Source organism: Oncorhynchus tshawytscha, linkage group LG33 (genome assembly GCF_018296145.1).
Source record: "Oncorhynchus tshawytscha isolate Ot180627B linkage group LG33, Otsh_v2.0, whole genome shotgun sequence".
NCBI classification, from domain to species: domain Eukaryota; kingdom Metazoa; phylum Chordata; class Actinopteri; order Salmoniformes; family Salmonidae; genus Oncorhynchus; species Oncorhynchus tshawytscha.
Window position 1 is genome coordinate 11766661 of NC_056461.1, and position 20921 is coordinate 11787581.

General features: G+C 43.9%; 1 protein-coding gene across 23 annotated transcripts in view; it reads left to right on the forward strand.

The window, feature by feature from the left end:
* Positions 1-20921, forward strand: part of LOC112230890 (formin-binding protein 1) — a 91941-nt gene that overhangs the window by 59810 nt on the left and 11210 nt on the right. For 13 of the 23 annotated variants that reach the window (XM_042311516.1, XM_042311510.1, XM_042311515.1 and 10 more), the window contains exons 5-10: positions 3167-3229; positions 4798-4902; positions 10372-10500; positions 11355-11501; positions 13048-13245; positions 15809-15997. In XM_042311516.1, coding sequence (XP_042167450.1) covers positions 3167-3229; positions 4798-4902; positions 10372-10500; positions 11355-11501; positions 13048-13245; positions 15809-15997 — 831 coding nt within the window. The remainder of the gene's footprint in view (positions 1-3166; positions 3230-4797; positions 4903-10371; positions 10501-11354; positions 11502-13047; positions 13246-15808; positions 15998-20921) is intronic. The other 10 variants (XM_024397238.2, XM_024397241.2, XM_024397248.2 and 7 more) reach the window with 2 other exon arrangements.

The following is a 20921-nucleotide window of genomic DNA, read 5'->3' on the forward strand; positions in this document are numbered from 1 at the left end:
GAAGTAAATATTATTCTGTCAGTTATGATACATTTACAAACATGTTACCTTTTAAAGGGGAGTTTGGGGAGCGACCCTTTAGTATATTTTCAGTTAAAGAGTTGAGACACTTGACTACACCACTGGACTCCCCAATGCATTTTAAAAGGGTAGGAAGCATGTAACACCACAGTGTGGTCAAGATGTATTAACTTAGTTGTAGTCACGGTCTGGTTACCTGTAAGTACAAACATAGTTACCTTTTTGGGTTGTTACAAATTTATATAACGGGTGGCTGTAATCCTGAATGCTGATTGGTTAAAACCGCATTCCAGCCTGTGTCTATTCCACAAGTTACCACCGGCTAAATCTATGAAGTTAAAATGCCTATTTACTCTGTTCCATCTGACTGCGCAATCCACTGTCCGATCAGCCCAGCCAGGCAATTTATAAACTTGATCTCCACTATAAAAAGCATCTTGTCACGTCTACTCCCGCTCCCCAGCCCTCGATGTTGCCAATTTACTCATTATTACGCACACCTGCCACCGTCGTTACGCGCACCTGCACCTCATGAGACTCACCTGGACTCCATCACCTTCCTGATTACCTCCCCTATATCTGTCACTGCCTTTGGTTATTTCCCCAGGTGTTATTGATTCTGTTTCTTTGTTTCATGTCTGTACGCTACTCTTGTTTCTTGTTTTGTTCCTGTATTTACTAAATTCACTCCCTATTCTTGCTTCCCCATTCTTAGCGTACACTTTACACATCTAGACATTTTCTCACAATTCTTTTAGACTAAGATTTTGTTTTCAACAGCAGAGATTTGTATAAACATTGTTGTCTGTCTCTCCGACATTTGCAACATTGTTTCAATATTCAAATTCGATCTCCACCTGTCCCATAGTATTGAACGTGTCGGGAGTTGGGAGTCGGGACGAGACTGACAGACAGGCAGGCAGGCAGGCAGCATCTCTCAACCAGTTGAAATCATGAATCAGTTGGCCACATTTTTATGGATATATACAAAGAAATGTCAATTGAAAAAAGGTCAAACTAAACTAAGTGCAGCTAGTTTAGCTAGTCTTTCCAGCTTCAGTTTGAAGTGATTGTGTTAGCTGTGTTGTTGGCTAGCTCCTCTGAACAACAGTGTCCTGACGAGAGAGCACATTTTCTATGCCAGGCGAAATTGCACCTCATTAGCTCATTGTTATGGATGTATCCAAATAAATGTCACCCGAAAACAGCTTAAAACGATCGCAAATGCAAATTCTGGCTGCGCTGTTTGACGTGACTGTAAATTAGACATAGTTGGCTAGCTAGCAAAAAAGAGATAAGAACGCTCCCAGCCAGTATGGCAATGGAACATTTAGAACAAACGACTGGGTCACATCCATAGATACAGGACAAAGAAACTGCATTGGGACTTTTGATGTGTATCCTAATACAAATCCATATGTTACATGTGGTTACATTTATGCTACATACCCTTTAAAGTGTCTCACACCATTGTGTGGGTGAGCCATTCCCTTTAAGAACTAAAGGACTTCCTCTGAAACAGTTTGAGGACTTCTTCCTTTGACAGCTTCCCCAAAGATAGTCATGGTTTTACCAGTGAGATAGGGAAGTGAGAATTGAGATTCCCAAGGTCAACCCAGTTCATTCATAAAGCCTAGACATTGATAGACATGTACTGTAACTATTTAATTGGGAAGACATTAATTCTTTGTTAATTTCTTGTCATGTGTGTTTGTATGTGTGTTTGTGTGTGTATGTTTGCGTGTGTAAGTACGTGTGTCTGTGTGTGTGTGCGCGTGTTTGTTGTGTGCGACATGCATGCATTTGTGCCTGTGACGTGTGTGTGTGTGTGTGTGCTGAGTACAAGAGTTACTGGCAGAGGCCATTTAGATTAGAAGCACTGACACGTCACTGAAATACAATCGCTGGGATTTTCATTCTGTGTAATAGCCTGTGTCCATTATTGAACGCCTGGGGTAGATATTCAACACAGCTACTGAGGCTGAGACCAGCACAGACTGGTGCCTGCTGGGGATAGCTCTCTTTCATTCGTTGTTGATTTCAACTGCTTCAGGAGCGATATATTATTAGACCTTTATAACTGATAACGCAGATTTTTATGTCCGTTTATTAGTCTTTCTTTTTAACATGTTCAATGACAATCCAGAGAAGAAGTACTCACTTTTTTATATACCAGTATACATATTTTTCCACTAAGAGGGCTGCAGAGAAACGTGCTCTGTCTTTTGGCCACGTGTGGTCTCAGTCATCTCCTTCTCTCATTCTTTCCCTGGAGGGGGGAGGCCAAGTGGGGCCTGTTAGAAAAACACCCAGCGTGTTTACTGAGCGTGCCCAGACCAACAGCTGCCATGTCCTCCATGCACAATATGCCACGCTTGGCAAGGCTGGCACTGGCAGCCATCTTAGAATATCTCTCTCTGTATCAATCTCTATCTGTGTTTGTCTGGGTATGTCTATGTCCTTTCCTGCTGCCATTTTATATCACCCTGTCTTTCCTGTCTATGCCAACATTCTCTCACACACACACACACACACACACACACACACACACACGTCCATGGTCATGCCTCAGTACAGCCTAATTGTTTTCTGGTCCTCTGGGCTCTGGCCACCTGTGTTACATTTGGGGGGGGTGAAGATGGGTAATCCCCGGTGTTTCCCTGCCCGGGTCCTCGAGTACTCCCAGACAAACACACCTCTTTCAACTCATTGAGGGCTTGATGATTGGTTGACAAGTTGAATCAGGTGTGCTTGTTGTCCATGGTTACAATACAAAATGTGTACTGTTGGGTGTACTGGAGGACCAGGGGTTGGGAAACACTGCTCTAATCTACCAGCCAGCTTCTGTTTTGTTCTGCATTTTTTCATTTTTAAAGTAACATTATGTTGTATGTTGTAATGAGAATCTCCTGGTGTTTCACGGCATGCGTCCTGACAGAAACATCAACCACCCTTCATTTCATCTGCCTTCCTTCTCTTTCATCAAGGGCAAACTCAGCGTTTCTCTCCCTCTATTTCTTTACCCCCCTCCCTTGATTTCTTGATCCACTGCCCTTGTAGATATGATTTATAAGCAGACATTGTAATAATAATAATAATCTCTCTCTCTCTCTCTCTCTCCCCCCCCTCTCTCTCTTTCTCTCAGCATTTCCATGATGGACGTAAAGCACAGCAACACATTGAATGCTCGTGGAAACAGCTGGAGTCGGTGAGTACTGTGTGCAGTATAGTATTACCGACTAGAGTATTATAGTCAGAGTACTACTACAGTTATGACAACGCAGTAGTCATAGTGTGCATGCAGTTGCTACATTGCAGTATGGTAGGTGGAAAAACTGAAGCCCATTACCTGGCAGTGAGAATGGCAGCTGGTCAAGTTTAGTGGGTATTGAACTGTTGAATAAAAATCACTCGGCAGGAATTTACACAGGAGTATACTCGTAAAATACAGCCGTAATACAGCCATTCCATCCCAATGAGAAACTAAACCGAAACAATGGCCCTTTTATTGGGAATGAGAAAGAGTGTCAAGACTAGAACAGCAGTGCTCAAAGTTTATCAACGGTCATAACTGCATCTCAGATTGAGATTGAGATTAGATCAGATTGAGAAGTGAAGTGCAGGAGGGGAAATTGTGTGGTGCCCTATGCTTCCTGGACAAGTGGGATTTGTATCAAAGGTTTCATTTATACTAACATTTGACCATTAGCCTTGTTAAATGCACTGCCAGAGACTGGTCAGAATGCATGGAAGCAGATTAAGATATTCCCTCATTAACAGGTTAACAGGTCCGACCGAGGTTTTCAGAAACACGGACGCTTTGTTATCGAGAACCTCTGATCTCAGAACAGCTGTGTTGAGTAGAGTTTCAAGGACACTGCAACAAATGATTGTGCATTCCTGAAGCATTTTTCCTGGACAAGCCTAGAATAAAGGGTTCTCTCCAAGCTGACCTCATGTCGTGAAGCAGGAGGCCAACAAAATGAAGGCGTGGAAGAAAGGAGTGGAAGGAGTGTCTATGTGTTTGTTTTCTCTGTAAAGGAGAGCCTATCCCTGTGATATTTTTTTTTTTTGGAGCCTGTGCAGGACATTCCCTATCACGGTGTGGTTGTCCTTTGAGGGAGTGAGAGGAAGAGAGAGAAAACAGAGAGAGAAAACAGAGAGAGGAAAACAGATGGAGAGAGAAGGAGTGAGGGAGAGAAAGAGGGAGAAAACACAGAGAGAGGAAAAAATATACTGTATATAGAGAGAGAGAACATGGCAGCTCTCCTCCCTCTCTCTGTCCTCAATGTCCCCATTGTGCTTGGAGCAGCTAGGCAGGGATCAGAGTGCACCCTCACAGAACAAACACTAATTGTTCAGAGCAAGGGATGGAAGAAGGGATGGTTTTGCGCACAAACGGCCACCATGAACATTTATTTAATCTTCAGACAGACTTGACTTTGAGAGAGAGAGAGAGAGCTTCTGCTGTGTCAGAAGCCGCATGTCCAATGTAGGATAACTGACGTCTATGGCACACAATGTCTCATTTGCAACTATATGACGTCCACTTTGTGTGACGTCAAATCCCTCTCCATTCTCCCAAGTTTCCAAAGGGCAAATGTATATTAGCCTATATTATTAGTGAGCATATCTAGGCCATACTGTATATGAGTGAATATAATATACTACAGTAGATATATTGCACCGACTGAGGTAATGTTATATTAGTGAGCTTATCTAGACCATAATATGTATGAGTGACATCTAAATGAACTGTGTGACTTCTCCCCTCAGAGTAAACGGCGGTTCGAGAGGGACTGTAAAGAGGCGGACAGGGCGCAGCAGTACTTTGAGAGAATGGACGCCGACATCAATGTGACCAAGGCAGACGTGGAGAAGGTATGTTCTGTCACTGCTCTCCCGCTTACCACAAACCAATCACAGACTCTCCTGCTTAACACCAACCAATCACAAACTCTCCTGCTTAACACTAACCAAACAAATGCAGATGCTCACTGCTCTCCTGCTCTACACCCGACCAATCCCTCTCTTTGTACTGTACCACGCCCCCCCTCTTTCTCCCTCTCTCCCCCTCTCCCTCTCTCACCCACCCCATGAGGGTGAGGCATCAGTAACAGTTTGTTTCGCTGCAGGGCTTTCTGTACAGGCTGGCACTGTCTCTCTCAGTCAGCAGCAGCACAATGACAGTGATCTCCCACTTCTCACCACGGCTGATAGCAGAACTGACTGAGTCCTCATTATCACTGCTGGCCAGGCCAGAAGCAGAGTAGCCAGTCACTGTGGCCTGCCTGTCTACCGTGTCGCTTGGCAGCACAACCAGCTTTGTGTCCGTGTGTGGGTTGAGGGGGGGGTTGTGTGTGTGTTTTGTGTGTGTGTGTGTGTGTACATTGTTGTCTCTATCCAAGCCTCCATCCATGCGTGCTGGGAAAAGTAGTATTTGAGTCGTGTGAATGTGTTGTCTGTTTATCTGTGTTTCTGCTCTCCCTGGCCAATCTCACCAGTCACCTCAATTGTGGCCTTTTTATAAAAAAAGCTTTTGGGGCCTTGTGTCGATGCCACCTCATGTGTCCCGAATCATCGGTCGGGAATCGGGATAGCCTCTGACGTCCTTGCCTTTAACCCACACAGTGCCGCCCATGCCACGCCATGCTTCAAGGCATCATGGGTCACCACCGCCAGCATCCCGGCGTGTTGCTTCATCAGCAGTCCGCCCAGCAGCGACCCAGGCTCAGAGCTCAGAGCTGACATGGCTCAGATCCGATTATGATGCTAATACAGGCCTGAACAAGAAGCCTCTATGTCCCCACTGAGACTGACTCACAGCCAAACAGCCACAATGGGTGGGCTCAGAGCATTGGCTCGGACCAGAGCAGCACTGTACAGAACTGGACTGACAGGAACTGAACTGAGATACAATATCAGCCCTGATTCTCCCTCAACAACAAAAACAGACCACATAACCAAGTCTGGGAAACAAGAGTGGCACTGTGTATGAGTCCCCTATGTTTTTGGAAATGATCTCTCAAGTAATTCCCTGCTTGGTTATGAGAAACCAACAAGTCTTTAGTAATAACAGGGATGTTTTTACTGCATGTGAAGATTGATGTTAGTCAACGTAAAATTGGTGACACTCTATATATAATGTTATGGTAAGGGAAGGCAACATAGCTCTTGGGAGTCTTGTATGTAGAGCTTATCATTGCCAGTGGATTGTCTGATACATTAACATTCCACTTGTGGTAAACAGGCCCAGACATAGATAAGCACGAGTCTGTAAGTACTCACACTCTACCCCCACACACAGTACACACATTGCTGTGTTCTCCAGTTGTGTGTTTTTCTATCTAACGGAACACTGCAGCAGTGTTAACAGTTCCTACATTATTCGTGCATAGTATCTGTTGCGTGGGTGTTTTTGACTCTGACCTCACTCTCCTCCTTTAACATACTCCGATTCGCTTTCTCTTCCGAAGACATGGAGAGAAATAAAACGCAGAAATCGATAACGCTTTCATTTCCTCTTTTATAATACACCAAGCTGACTTTGGGATTTTCAATTTTTCCCTTCCTTTTTATTATTTTTGTGACATAATTTCCCGGCATCTGCTCTTTTACTCTGTGCCGTCTTCTTTCCAACAGTTACTCAGCCTTTGTCTTGTTGCTGTTGTCGTGGCAGACCATAAGCGGCCCGCTATCGTTCTGATCATAGTGTCAGATGGGGAAAATGTGTCTCTCTGTTTCGGTCTGGGAATCGGAGAGCTGGGGTGGAATGGTGCCTTACTATTTTAACGTGACCTGTGTTCCTCAACTCTCTCTCTTACACTGACACATAATATCATCATGGACACAGCATTGCAAACACACTGAGATCACTAGTACAAAGTCGTGTACCAAATCCATCACTTTCTATCACACACAGAGTGATTCTTGTTATCCTTGAACAAATCTACACTGAAACAAAAGGTGCACATCTCACACACGTGCTTACGGGTTTTGAAAGGAGAGGGCGCCTGTACCACGTCAGATTGAAATGTGTTCCGTTTCATATACATCCCTGAAGACTGAAATAGAACGAAACTGTTTGACATAGAAACACTGGATTCTCATCAGGTTTTCATTACGAAACATATGAATAACGTTCCACCCGCGAGGCCAAAGAGGGCGCTTTCGGTCACTGACTTAGGAAAGGGCTACCCCAGGCCACGTAAGAGGTCTGCTCGATGATCCTGGCAGACAGTTCAGCCGTGTGAAACCAAAACGCCTCCATGTGTTCTTGCTCCTACTCTGTCTGAAGAGACCGATTCCCTCCCTCGGTCATTTTCGAAGACCTTGGGAGTGTTACGAAGGCATATGACATGTCACCACCCCAACCATGAATACGTTGATTTGAGTTATGGTGATGGTTGGATAACTCAGTGTTGGATTGTGTTTTTATGTGTTTATCTTGTGGTATGTTATCACAAGCACTGCCGAGAGAATTCGGTAATGCGGAAACTGTTGTAAATCTTAACCTTAATACACTCCTAACTATGTTTAAGATAATAGCCGTATTCAACATGGGATATATTTAGACTAGGGAAATCCAAGGCTGTGTAGTCTAAGTTAGGACCATATCTCAGAGCGGTCGGTAATAATCAGAGAGACTGGAGTTTGTTGAGCTGGGGTTCTTGTGGTTTTAGTAAGCAGCTGGCGCAAACCTCACAGCTTCCGGTCTTCCACTGATGGGGAAAAAAATACCACAATTACGGTTTGGCTGCTTCACCGCTTAGATTTAGACAGGTCCCCGTATGGCTCTGTGTGGACCCTGTACTTTCACTGAGTCTCCTATGGAGTGTTGTCTTAGTTGGAAAGCACTGACGATGGTAGAAAAGAAGCTTTACTGCTCGGTGCCCCTCACGCCTCAGTTGTAAAGTGCTCTAGAAAGGCACGATAGAGGCCTACCACTTGTAAATTATGGACATTTCAGTGGGAATTACAAACATTTAGAAGCCTTTTTAAAACTCCAATACACTGCTTTGCAGGAAAAATTCTCAGCAACAAAAGAGTGATTCTGTATTTGTTTAGCTACTGTGGTTAACAATACCAGTGTTAAAGTAGCCCTAACGTGACGTTACCCTGTTCTGGAACAGCTTTGTGTTGATTTACCCATCATCCACGTACTTCCCCCTTCTCTGGATGAACTCGTCCTCATTGGTCGAGGACATGTAGCAATGACTCAGTGGTGGAAAAAGTTGCCAATTGTCATACTTGAGCAAAATTAAAGATATCTTAATAGGAAATGACTCAACCAAAAGTGAAAGTCACCCAGTAAAATACTACTTGAGTAAAAGTTAAGTATTTGGTTTTAAAATATACTTAAGTATCAAAAGTAAATGTAACTGCTAAAATATACTTTATATACTATAAATCATTTCAAATTCCTTTCAAGAATTAAGCAAAGCAGACAGCACCATTTTCTTGTTTTTTAAATTTACGGATAGCCAGGGGCACACTCAAACGCTCGCGCAACACAAGTGAAGCATTTGCGTTTGGTGAGTAGGGATGACCAGGGATGTTCTCTTGATAAGTGCATGAATTTGACCATTTTAATGTGTTGCTAAGCATTCAACATGTAATGAATAATTTTGGGTGTCAGGGAAAATGTATGGAGTAAAAAGTTCATCATTGTCTTTTGGGATGTAAAAAATTAAAGTTGTCAAAAAATATAAATAGTAAAGTAAAGTACAGACACCCAAAAAAAACTACTTAAGTAGTACTTTAAAGTATTTTTACTTCCGTTTTTTTTACCCCTCTGCTAGGACTAAACTGGGTCCTGTTCAGCAGGAAGTGGCTAACACTTTTGTGTGTGTATTTTTGTTGTTATTTATTTTCCTGCCATACCTTGAAGCGAAGTTCCCACAAGGTAGGTCCACACTGGGCAGAGCATGTGTTTATATCTGTGGGAACGCACACACACACACACCGTCTCGAGTCTCGACCTTGTTTCTCAACATACACACAGGTCACCCCCAAAAACACAATCACCTGTTCAAGCCTTGCTAGTGACCACACCGACTCTCATTGAGCACTGTCCTATATCTGTACTCTGTCCAGTACTGGACAATGTCCATATGTCCTCTCAGGTATATCTGTATAGCTATGTATTGTAGTTTTTATTTTATTATTTACCTTTAATAACTTATCTTTGGTGTCTTTGTACCGTTTTCTTTTTTTTCTGTGTAAGAACAGAGAATTGATATCTCAGTCACTCGATATGTGTAAACTTCTGCTTTGCTTTATCCTCATACCGTTCACATGAATCCACATCTTGCTCGGCTTATGGAACTATGCAAGCAAAAGCATCTATAAGTTATCTCTGTCCATTTTCTTCTTTTCCCAAAACACTCACACTACCATTACCACATTTTCGCCTGTAAGGTACATTGATGTGTGTAAGACATTTCAGTCTCGGAATAGCTTTGAAGCTTTCGGTTTTGTTTTCGAGATTGAAGCGTCTTCTACAGAAGAGGTGGGAGTGGCGTGTGTGTGTGTATCACAGAGGTACGTAGGTTAGCTGCTGTTTACTTCCTAGAGCGTCGACAGGATGTGAAAGGGGCTGTGAGGTTTTGTCATCAGTCGTGTTGCCATGGTGGTGTGTGCCTGTCATTCCGCACACCTGCCTCTCTCTTACACGCATTCACGGGCCTTCTGCATAGGTGTGGTAGCGAAGAGGTTGTGTCCTTCCCCATTAGCTGGCTGTGTGTGTAACTCTGGTTAATGTGTGGGTGGAGAAGACTGGGCTAGACTGTGTCTCTATCCTCCAAGATGTGTAGGAGGAGGAATGGGGAGATGAAACCTCTCCCACCTGTCTGTCCCTCTGTCTCTGTGTGTGTGTGTGTGGGGGGGGGGGTTAGGGTTATGAAACTGGACGCTGTCCTTCTAATGCTCCTGCTAGGACTCTGAGATAGGAGACTTTGGCCATGTCCCTTGACATGTTTGTTTTGTCGATGTTGGTGGTTTATCAATGACAGATGGCATGATAATCAACATGACAGATGAGATGACATAGAGCTTTTTAGTCTGTGGTGAATTCCATTCCTCCCATTCAAGGGTTAAGTTGGGAGTATTTGTCGCTCCTACGGTTCTTTCCTGTTCAGGTGTGTGTTTCTCACTCATCCCCAATGGCTGCTGCCGCTACTGCTACTCCCTCCACAGACCTGCACCTGTGATAGTGCGTTTATGCTTGTGCGTATGTGTGAGTAATCTCTCTGTATGTGTGTGTGTGTGTCATGAGGCCACCAAGTTCCTTAAGTGTGTGTGTGTGTGTGTGTGTGTGTGCGTGTGTGATGTGTTTGTTGTCCTCCTCAGGCGCGGCAGCAGGCTCAGATGAGACACCAGATGGCTGCTGACAGTAAGAGTGAATACTCCAACTTCCTGACCAAGTTCAACCAGGAACAGAACGAGCATTACTACACTCTCATCCCCAATATATTCCAGGTAATTCATTACTACACTCATCCCCAATATATTCCAGGTAATTCATTACTACACTCATCCCCAATATATTCCAGGTAATTCATTACTACACTCATCCCCAATATATTCCAGGTAATTCATTACTACACTCATCCCCAATATATTCCAGGTAATTCATTACTACACTCTCATCCCCAATATATTCCAGGTAATTCATTACTACACTCTCATCCCCAATATATTCCAGGTAATTCATTACTACACTCTCATCCCCAATATATTCCAGGTAATTCATTACTACACTCTCATCCCCAATATATTCCAGGTAATTCATTACTACACCCTCATCCCCAATATATTCCAGGTAATTCATTACTACACTCTCATCCCCAATATATTCCAGGTAATTCATTACTACACTCTCATCCCCAATATATTCCAGGTAATTCATTACTTCACTCTAATCCCCAATATATCACACACACACACACACACACACACACACACACACACACACGTCCAGAGTAGCTCCGAGTGGAAGAAGAAAGTATTTCAATTCTCGTATGTCTCCCTGAGAGCCAATGGAAAAATGTGGAGCACCTCTAAAACCACAGTCCTTTTCACTGGATAGAGAACAATAGAGAGACAGAGAGTACATTTTCAGACCTATGGAAGGTTCTTGAAACCACTGCGCTCAGAACTTTTGGTGGGGCATTGACCCGACGTCTTCTGACCTATATGTCTTTATATATCAGTCTGTTTAGTCCTACCCCCTCAGCAGCATAGTGTGGGACAACTTCAGGGCCACTGTGAGCAGGTGTTTGTAATAGCATTGTCATGCGTGCTGAACATGACGTGTTTGTGTGGGTGTGTAGAAACTCCAGGAGATGGAGGAGAGGCGGATCGAGAGGGTGGGTGTGTCCATGAAGACGTACGCGGAGGTGGACCGCGAGGTGCTGCCTATCGTAGGGAAATGTCTAGACGGAATGACTAAGGCTGCCGAGTCCATTGAGCCTAAGACTGTGAGTACACACACACACACAAAATTGTGAGTTTAGTACTGTACCAAGTCACAACCATGTGGGTGCTATGTGTTGTTGATGGTATTCGCTCCTCACCAGAGTCCAGGCTCTTTGTATGACTAAATTCAAAAACACTGGAGGTATGTGCCTCGCCCATCTGCCTCAAATGCTCATCTGCTCGGTCATAGTAGAGCCTGGGATTACAACTCTTTTCCCTGGAGCCCTGTCACCCACTCACTCACTCAGCCACCTGACTCAACCAATCACCACTGAGCTAATTTAGACCCCGTCTCCTGACACTCCTAAAGTTAATGGTTTCAGAGAGCGAGCTGGGAAAACAGCAGGGAAGCAGGAGCAATAATGAGAGAAAGTGGGAAGCGAGAGAGAGAGAGAGAGAGAGGGAGAGAGAGAGTGTGAGAGAGAGAGAGAGTGTGAGTGAGTTAGAGTGTGAGTGAGTGAGTGAGTGAGTGAGATGTGAAGGAGAGAGAGAGAGATGTGAAGGAGAGAGAGAGAGAGTTATGTGAAGGAGAGAGAGAGCGATAAGGTTCGCTTTGAGAGCGAAAATTCACAATTACACTCATAATTAAACAACTGTCTTTGCCAACCTCCTGTCTTCCCCAAGGGGCTCTCTCTCTCATCTGCCTGATGGAGAATGTTGCTAAGTTAAGTATCACACTACATCATGGCAGGAGGGAGCAGCTTTTCTGGATCTGGCCAGTTTATTGTCTGCACACTCAAAGTTAACTAGCAGTTCCCTACAAAACTGGGAGAAGATGAACTGATGCACTTAACCAGATAACAAACACCCATGTTGTTATTTTATCTCAAGTCATTGATGCATGAGTCATTGATATTGGCCAAAACAATTAGATTTTTCAAGCATTCAATCCAGTATGCTAAGATGGCGGACCATATCTTAGTGCAAGCAATAGAAAATCATCAGCTTTTGATGTGTTTGTGTGTGGGTTAGAGAAGGAAGGGGAGATGACTAAGCTAAGGCCTGTGCTTTTGCCTGTTCCAGGAAACAAAATAGGGATAACAGAGGCTGATGACCTCTAACCTTTGACCTTATCAGTATAGATAGGCTAGAGATCAAGACCTCACAGCCTGCTGATTAACGAGCTGCTTCCTGACTGTCAGTCCCTGACGTCTGGTGTTTTCACCATAGCTCCTGTGTGACAGTTCCAGGTCATTCCCCTCTTCCTCAGTTCAGGCTGTGGAGCCTCCCCGACCTCCGGTCACCCCCTGCATCCATCTTGATTGAGCCGAAGTAATGAACTGATAACAACAACTGGAAATAGTACAATAACAAATCAAGTCTTCCTGGTCTAGGACATTTCTGTCCTATGCTATTTCTGGACTTGGTTGAGGAAAACACAATCTGGTTTTAGGAATAGAAAGAGAGTGAACAGAATTGTTTCTTTTAGATCAGTGTTTCAATCCTGTCTATATCTTTTCTCCATCCAGTCATATCCAAATGTTTGCTTAGCCATAAGATCTGAATTCCCCCTACTATCTCTCTCCCCACTTGATCCCACCCCACCAGGACTCGAAGCAGGTGGTGGAGTCGTATAAGTCTGGGTTCGAGCCCCCGGGGGACGTAGAATTTGAGGACTATGGGCCAGGCCAGTCCATGAAGAGGACGGTCTCCGAAACCAGCCTGTCCAACTCACGAGGAGAGGCCAAGGAACGACCCAGCAAGAGCAAGGGCAAACTGTGGCCTTTCATTAAGAACAAGAACAAGGTAACACACACACACACTCTCTCACACACCTACTCGAAGGTCAAGCCTAAATTGGGGGGGGTTACCTCACTTCATTCTCCCTGTACAAGAATAAAGGACAAGAATGTGCATTGTTTTTGGCCATACTGTCTTTAACAGGGCTTCGATAATTGTCAGAGACTTCAGGGGACATTGTTGTAGGTCTTGGTGTTACTGTGTAGTAAATAACAGTAAAATGTGACTTTAATGTTTCATTTGGGTTGTCATTATAGTTCTGTTGGGTTGTTATTTATTGTTCTGGTCATTTTGTGATTACAGTACGTTAGTAGTGTTGTCAGTGTTATTATTTGCCACCCTTTACCCCCCCCCATCCCCCTGCTGGTTACTCACTGGTCATCAACATCATCCTCACTGTCGTTGAGCCACCAACCAACTCTTAACTTTAACGTGTTAACATAACAACAACAACAACAACCAACTAATGCATCCTCCATAACTGAGTCCCACCCCTCCTCCCTTCCACTCCCGCTCTCTGGGCCGGACAGATTAACTCACTCCCCTGCCTACGGACCGTCTGTCCTGTAGCCTAATAACAGTCTCCTTCATTGACCCTCCTCTTACACCGGGGGGGGGGTCTGTCTGGAATGGCCTCTTCTCCCACAGCACGGCCCCTTGGTTCTGTATGGCTAGGCTGTCTAACACGGGGCCATTTGGGATGAGGGTCTAAGGTTGGAAGTGGCACCATTCGTACCTAATGGTGTCACTTCGTGATAGAGCTAGGGTGTGTGTGAGCGTCTGTGGCGTGTGGGTGTGCATGTCACTCACTAGCGCCGACTCCCTGCGGTTTGAGCATGATGTGTGTTGTTTGTTTTGTGTTCGTCCTGTTATATTGTAAGTGTGTTATATTTATGAGACTCTAAAGCGTAAGGGACAACTAATGACAGGGTGTTTGTCCTTACCTTTTTTAGTGAGGCCATGCACGTACTGTACCCCGAGAGTGTTAAGGCGTCCGGATGCTTCCCATCCAAAACAGTTTGAGCGTATATTACGATAACATTTTGTGACGTTTTTTTGTTTGTTTTTGGTCTTCGGCAAGGTATGTTTTTCTGCTGTTCGTGCACACAATATTTTTTCTTGAGGCAAGCCCAAGTTCGGAAGCCGAAGTCTACGTCCCTTCGCCGGTGATTGGTCAACAGTAGGGATTCTTCAATAAAGTCATTCAAGGAGAGACACCTCGTTTTCGTGCACATTTTTTCACTCAAGAAATACTGCACCAAACATCTGAGATGTAAAATTGTGCGACCAGGAGCTCCTCTGCAAAAACGTCAAAATGAATGACAGATTTCTTTCAGTTATCTTCGATTAATTCTATTAATTATTATTATAGACTATTTTGAGAAAGTGTATACTGGCTACGGCATCCCAAGAGGGACAAACAGTCCTATTGTTTTTCAAGTCAAGGTCTTAAAAAGGGAGTATACGAGCACATTCGTTCAAACCAAAGCATCCTGACGCCTTTAGGGGAACAGAATGTCCTGGAAGGACAAAGACACACAGGGAATCAGAGAGGTGCGGGTGGCTGTCATAATCGACCTCTACGCCTTTGGCGCCCGGGGAAGTGTGGGTTAACTGCCTTACTCAGGGGGCAGAACAACATATTTTTACCTTGTCAGCTCGTGGATTCGATCTAGGGACTTTCCAGTTACTGGCCCAACGCTCTAACAAGTAGGCTACCTGCACAGTGAAAACATGTGAGACTTGTATCAGAGCAGAGCTGATACGGAAGACACGTGTTAGATCCTAGCCCTTTGCTATCTATAGAATATCTATGTCCAACTAGAACTCCTCTCTGAATTAAAAGAGCAGCAAACCATTTACTTGATTTATTTACGTTTCATTAACTTTGGTTTTAAAAGATGGGTATCCAAAGCGCTTTCATGCATGTTCTCTCACTGAGTATCAAAGCAATCTGTCAGTACAAATGGCAGATCTCTCTCTAGCTCCCAAAGGGCTGATAGCTCATTAATTGAGCGTTAAGTGGTTTGGGATTGCAGGAGTTCGGTTTCTGTGATTGAAATTCAGCCGCTGTCACATCTCGGAGGATATGGTGAATTTCTAGTCCAAGAGCTCGCATGTGATGACGTTTCCCCCCCCCCCAAAAAACCACTTGCTACAAAATGGAAGCTTGCATGTGCTTCCTGTAAAGCTGTCTGTTTAAATGTGTGGCAGCTGCAGCACCTTGCAATAACACTCTATTAACACTTCTGACTCACTCTGTTTAGAAATGTTACGGCCGTCGCTTGACAAGTTGTTTTTACTTCACGTTTGTTTGTCTGACAAGATTATACCACATAACAGCTGGTTACTTATGACACTGGGTTGGTTTGTGTTTGACATCTCTTTTGGTTGTCTTTGTTTCCGTTGGGTTTTTCTGTTACCTGTTTTTAACATTATTTGGGCCCTTATTTATCTCGTTTTGTGTTCCTCCCTCCTTCCTTTTTTGTCCTCTTGTTTTGATTCTGCCCCTTTTCCTCCTCCTCCTCTTCTTCTTGTCCTCCGTCACGGCTCCCTCTCATACTGGTAGCTTATGTCCCTGTTAACGTCCCCGCACCAGCCCCCCCCTGCCCCCCCAGCCTCCAGCCCCCCCTCACCCTCTGCTGTTCCCAACGACCCCCAGTCTCCCAAGCAGAACAAGGAGCCCCTCTCCAATCGCTTCAATGAGTTCATGGCCTCCAAACCCAAAATGACTTGCCTCCGGAGCCTGAGGCGAGGGGTAAGTGTGTGTGTGTCGTGCTGTGAGTGTTTGTGGTTGTGTGTCTGTGAGAGTGTGGTGAGTGTGTGTGTGTGCGTGCGTGCATGTGTGTGTGCTCGCCTGTCTCTGAGCTCTGTGACGTCGCTGTATGGGGGAGGTTATACTCCAGTTGGCATCAGGCCTAAATTCTTCAGGTATCTCTTAATAATCTGTAATTGGCTATCGATTAGATCTTCATGATTTCCCAGTGTGCCAGAGATAACATCTCAACCTTACAATGAAATTTGCTGGTCCAAATCTATTTAGGACAACTCTGTCTATCCTCCAGCCTCCTCCATACGGCGTTCTGCCTGTGTCTGTATCTGTGTTACGCTTCTCTAGCATGCTTCCATAGTTCTGCGCTAGCGGAATCACATATTCAGTCGTCTGTCTGTCTGTCTTTCCAGACATAAACTCATGAACTCTCCAACATGTTTCCTCAGTCTCCACTTTGAACTCTAAAACTGCTTCACACACAATGACAGTGTCACCAGAGCTCCCTCCCAATGACAGACATGTGTAGGTATCCTACCACATTGTAGCTCTCCTTGGAGAGTCGCCATGATGATGCAATGAAAGAAAGCACAAGTAGTACATTTGCTAGGTGTAGTAATAGGGAGAGTATAAGCAACTGGAAGAAGTTTCATTTTTTAGTCAAGAAGTACTTCCTTCCTTCCGCCTATCTGGGTCAAACTGAAAATCAGTAACAGTATAACGTGTTAAGATTATGCATAAAGTCAAAAGTCACAGTATATTGATTAGGACATTGCGCTGGCCGCTATTGGCTGATTGAGTCACTGAGTCTGTCGGGCCTGGCCTGGCTTGCAGCAGGGCTTTTTTAGACGGCCCTGGGGTTCGACACACCCTCTTTATCTGCAGGCACACACACACACTGCAGCTATGTGGTGTCATGGCGAGTTTCTATTCCTAAATCAGCCAGAACCGTGATCCCTGTCCAGGTCACGCCCACGGGGCCGACAGAGCTCCCTCTTGACCTCAAGAACGTGCTTAGCTGCTCACGTGTTCCTTCCGGCCTCAACTAATACAGTTTGTTTATGTTCGTATCTTTTGAAGGGCAACAGTTAGAAAATGCACTAGAGCCATATATTTCTCATAGCCCAGCCCACAACCTATGATGTCTGGGAAATAGTAGTAGTAGTGTAATTAAAACAATGTTCTCTCTGTGATAAATGATTGAAGGTCAGGAGAAGGAGGAAGTAGGGCAAATCTAGCAGGAAGTGAACATTTCCCAAACAGGAAGTGGAGTAATGGCCATCTTCTAAACTGGCAGGCCAGGGTAGTTCTATATCTGAAGCATTGTTTTCTGTTAATGTTGCGGATTCAAATGAGTTCATTCCTGTATGACCTTTCTGTAACATTTGAATGAAGTGAAGGGAAAGAAAGGAAAAAGGTCAGGTTTTTGTTTTGGTCGGGCAGGGCGATGTATTGAGCACGAGATTGCCTATGTTTTATATGAATCTCTCAACATTCTCTTCACTCCTTTTCATTATCCATATGGATGAAGTATTTCTGTTGTTTTTGTATGTGTATATTAACGTTGTTAAGAATACTCGTAGACATCAGTTTTGTGTTAAACTTTCTTTTCTTTTAGGAACTCATTTTAAAAGCAGTAGAGAAGTCAGTTCAAACATGAGCCGTCTGCTCTGCACAAGCTGGAACGGGTGGCCATATTGCCTGCCCTGCTTAAACAGCTGCTGTGCAACTGCACAGCACCTCAATGTCATAGTAATCCACAAGGCCTCTTAAAGAAGCCATCTATCACTGGTCACACGCATAGAGATCCTATTAAATGACTAGAGGTGCTATGTCAAACCCCTCAAAGTTCCAGCATGGTATGAAAATGGCAGCCATACATGCGGTAAAGAGGTGAATCGTACTCGACCAAAACAATGGAAATGCCCTGGTAATGCATGGGGGAAGATCCTGAATCTCCTCATTGCCCCACAGGAAAATGAACCTACAGTTAGTATGAAATACACATATAAACAATAGCCTATGTTGAAGTAAAACTTGGAGTAAATTGCTTGTATGGATGTCAACCAACACATGTTCATGCCATCGTCACCAATCAACTGCATTACAGTTAAAAAATACCACCACTGGTTTCTGTAGGGAAAGGGGGATACCTAGTCAGTCAACTGAATGCATTCACCGAAATGTGTCTTCCGCATTTAACCCAACCCCTCTGAATCAGGGGTACAGGGGGGGGGGCTGAGGGGTACAGGGGGGGGCTGCCTTAATCAACGTCATCAGCGCCCAAGGAGCAGTTGTTGTTGGGGGTTAACTGCCTTGCTCAAAGGGCAGAAGGGCAAATTTTCCCACCTTGCCAGCTCAGGGAATCGAACCAGCAACCTTTTGGTTACTGACCCAACATTTTTAACCGCCAGGCTACCTGCCGCTCAGGTATGCTAGCTATGCTACCAGCTTATACGAATGGGAGTTAGCATTTAACAGCCATGTCTTTCGAAGCCTGAAAAGGGACAGCTTCTAAATGCTATGCAGCGAAAACTGCCCAAAATCTAAAAATCTAACTGAAGTCAGCACATTGTGGGCCTGTTACAATACATAAAATCCGGACGGATTTGACATATATCCACTTTGTTAGATCAGATTTGTTGAATGTGGGCCAATCCGGCGTCCTTCTTCTACCACCCATTGACCTCTTTATGGCATCCATTGTGGTCAGGGAGAAATCCAAACCAGTCTAATTGGAATGAATGGCACTAGAGGGATAGGTGATGCATTTCCTGCTTTTACTTATGAAGGAAATTTAAAGTAAGGCATGTGATAAATTAGTAATTGTGTAATAGAATTATTGTCAACCTAAAATATTGTCATCAAATTAGAAATACAATTTACACAGGTTTCTAAAAATTGCCTGTATGAATAGCCTCTAAAATATATATGTAAATAGACCATAAATGTCCCAATGTCTATGTCCTATCATCAAATGATTTCAGCCTGGGTATGGCTGTAGGTTGACTGCATTGTTTGTATGGAATGTTATATTGACAGGTAATTTGAAACTTTATTGAAATCATTCCACTTAAACTGGCTGGCTGGCTAGCTAACAAACATACTGGGCAGATAATCTTCAAATTCATTGTTTTACACAATATCTCATCACAGCATTGGCTGACCAACTCCCTTACCAAAATGGCTGACCTTTTGTACCGTCATAAGAAGATTCATGTCCGCTGTAGTATTCTAATTCCTAATTCTATGGTCACACGAACCAAGTTATTTGTCAATCGTAGTACAGCACTACACTGCACAGGTGCTATTAGTGAGTGAAAATATGAATATTATCATTTCAATAAACCTCAGTATTGACTGAGCAAAATATTAGTTATGAAATGTGTTATCTTTGACAGGGCCAATGGCTTTGAGATAGCCAATGTCCGTTTTCTTTCCTTATGACAGGTTATATAACATGTGATATGAGTGTGTATTTTAATGTCATGCTAGTTGTGTCTGTAGGTTGGGTTCTGGGTTCAGTCTTTGGCCAACAGCTGCACAGCAGAGGTATGCTTTACCCAGCATCCCCCAGTGGGAGGGCTTGTCATTCCTCAGCCCTCTGGGGCCAGCCCTCTGATCCAACGCCAGATATACAGAGAGAGAGAGAGAGAGAGAGAGTGTGTGGTGGATATAGCAAGGATAAATGATGACAGCATCATCAGTGTGAGTCAGAGAGTGTTTCTGTGAGAAAACACAGAAAGAAAGAAAGAGATGGATGAAGTCACTGTGTGTGTGTGTGTGTGTGTGTGTGTGTGTGTGTGTGTGTGTGTGTGTGTGTGTGCGCGTGCGAGAGTGAAAACCCATTAGCCTCATTAGTAGCCCTGTGCTAATTGATGAAGCTGTGTTGTTCTCTCTCATAACCATGGCAGCAGCCTCCTACTCGCCCTCTCTCGCTCTGTTATCACAAAGACTGGAGGACTCAGGGCATACCCACGTACGCTTTCGAGGCCAGACAATATGTCGTAAGTGTGTATGTTGGCCGATGCGTGCGTGCGTGCCTTAATTAGGAAATATGTGTGTGTGTCTCAGCCATGTGCAGCACAGACAGTAGTCTCATATCATGATGATGCACTGACAGTATATACACTACCGTTCAAAAGTTTGGGGTCACTTTGAAATGTCCTTGTTTTTGAAAGGACATAAAATAACATCAAATTGATCAGAAATACAGTGTGGACATTGTTAATGTTGTAAATGACTATTGCTGGAAACGGCAGATTTCGCATGGAATAGCCTTCATTTCTCAGAACAAGAATAGACTGATGAGTTTCAGAAGAAAGGTCTGGCCATTTTGAGTCTATAATCGAACCCACAAATGCTGATGCTCCAGATACTCAACTAGTCTGAAGAAGGCCCGTTTTATTGCTTCTTTAATCAGCACAACAGTTTTCAGTGCTAACATAATTGCAAAAGGGTTTTCTAATGATCAATTAGCCATTTAAAATGATCAACTTGGATTAGCTAGCACAACGTGCCATTGGAACACAGTAGTGATGGTTGCTGATAATGGTCTTCTGTACGCCTATGTAAATATTACATTAAAAAATTGTCCGTTTCCAGCTACAATAGTCATTTACAACATTAACAATGACTACACTGTATTTCTGATCAATCTGATGCTCATTTAATGGACCAAAAAAAAGTGATTTTCTTTCAAAAACAAGGACAATACATAGAAATAATAATTTATTTCCAGTCAGATACAGTTGCCATTTTAGATATTTTTGTTTCCTTCTAAATGAGGCTAGTGTCTGTGACTGCCTTACTGTATTTCACATGGCCCTTCTGCCCTGTCGTAAGACCACAAATGATCAGAACCAGGGATGACCTCATTTCCTGTCCCACATCTCAGCTTGTGGCGCTTTCT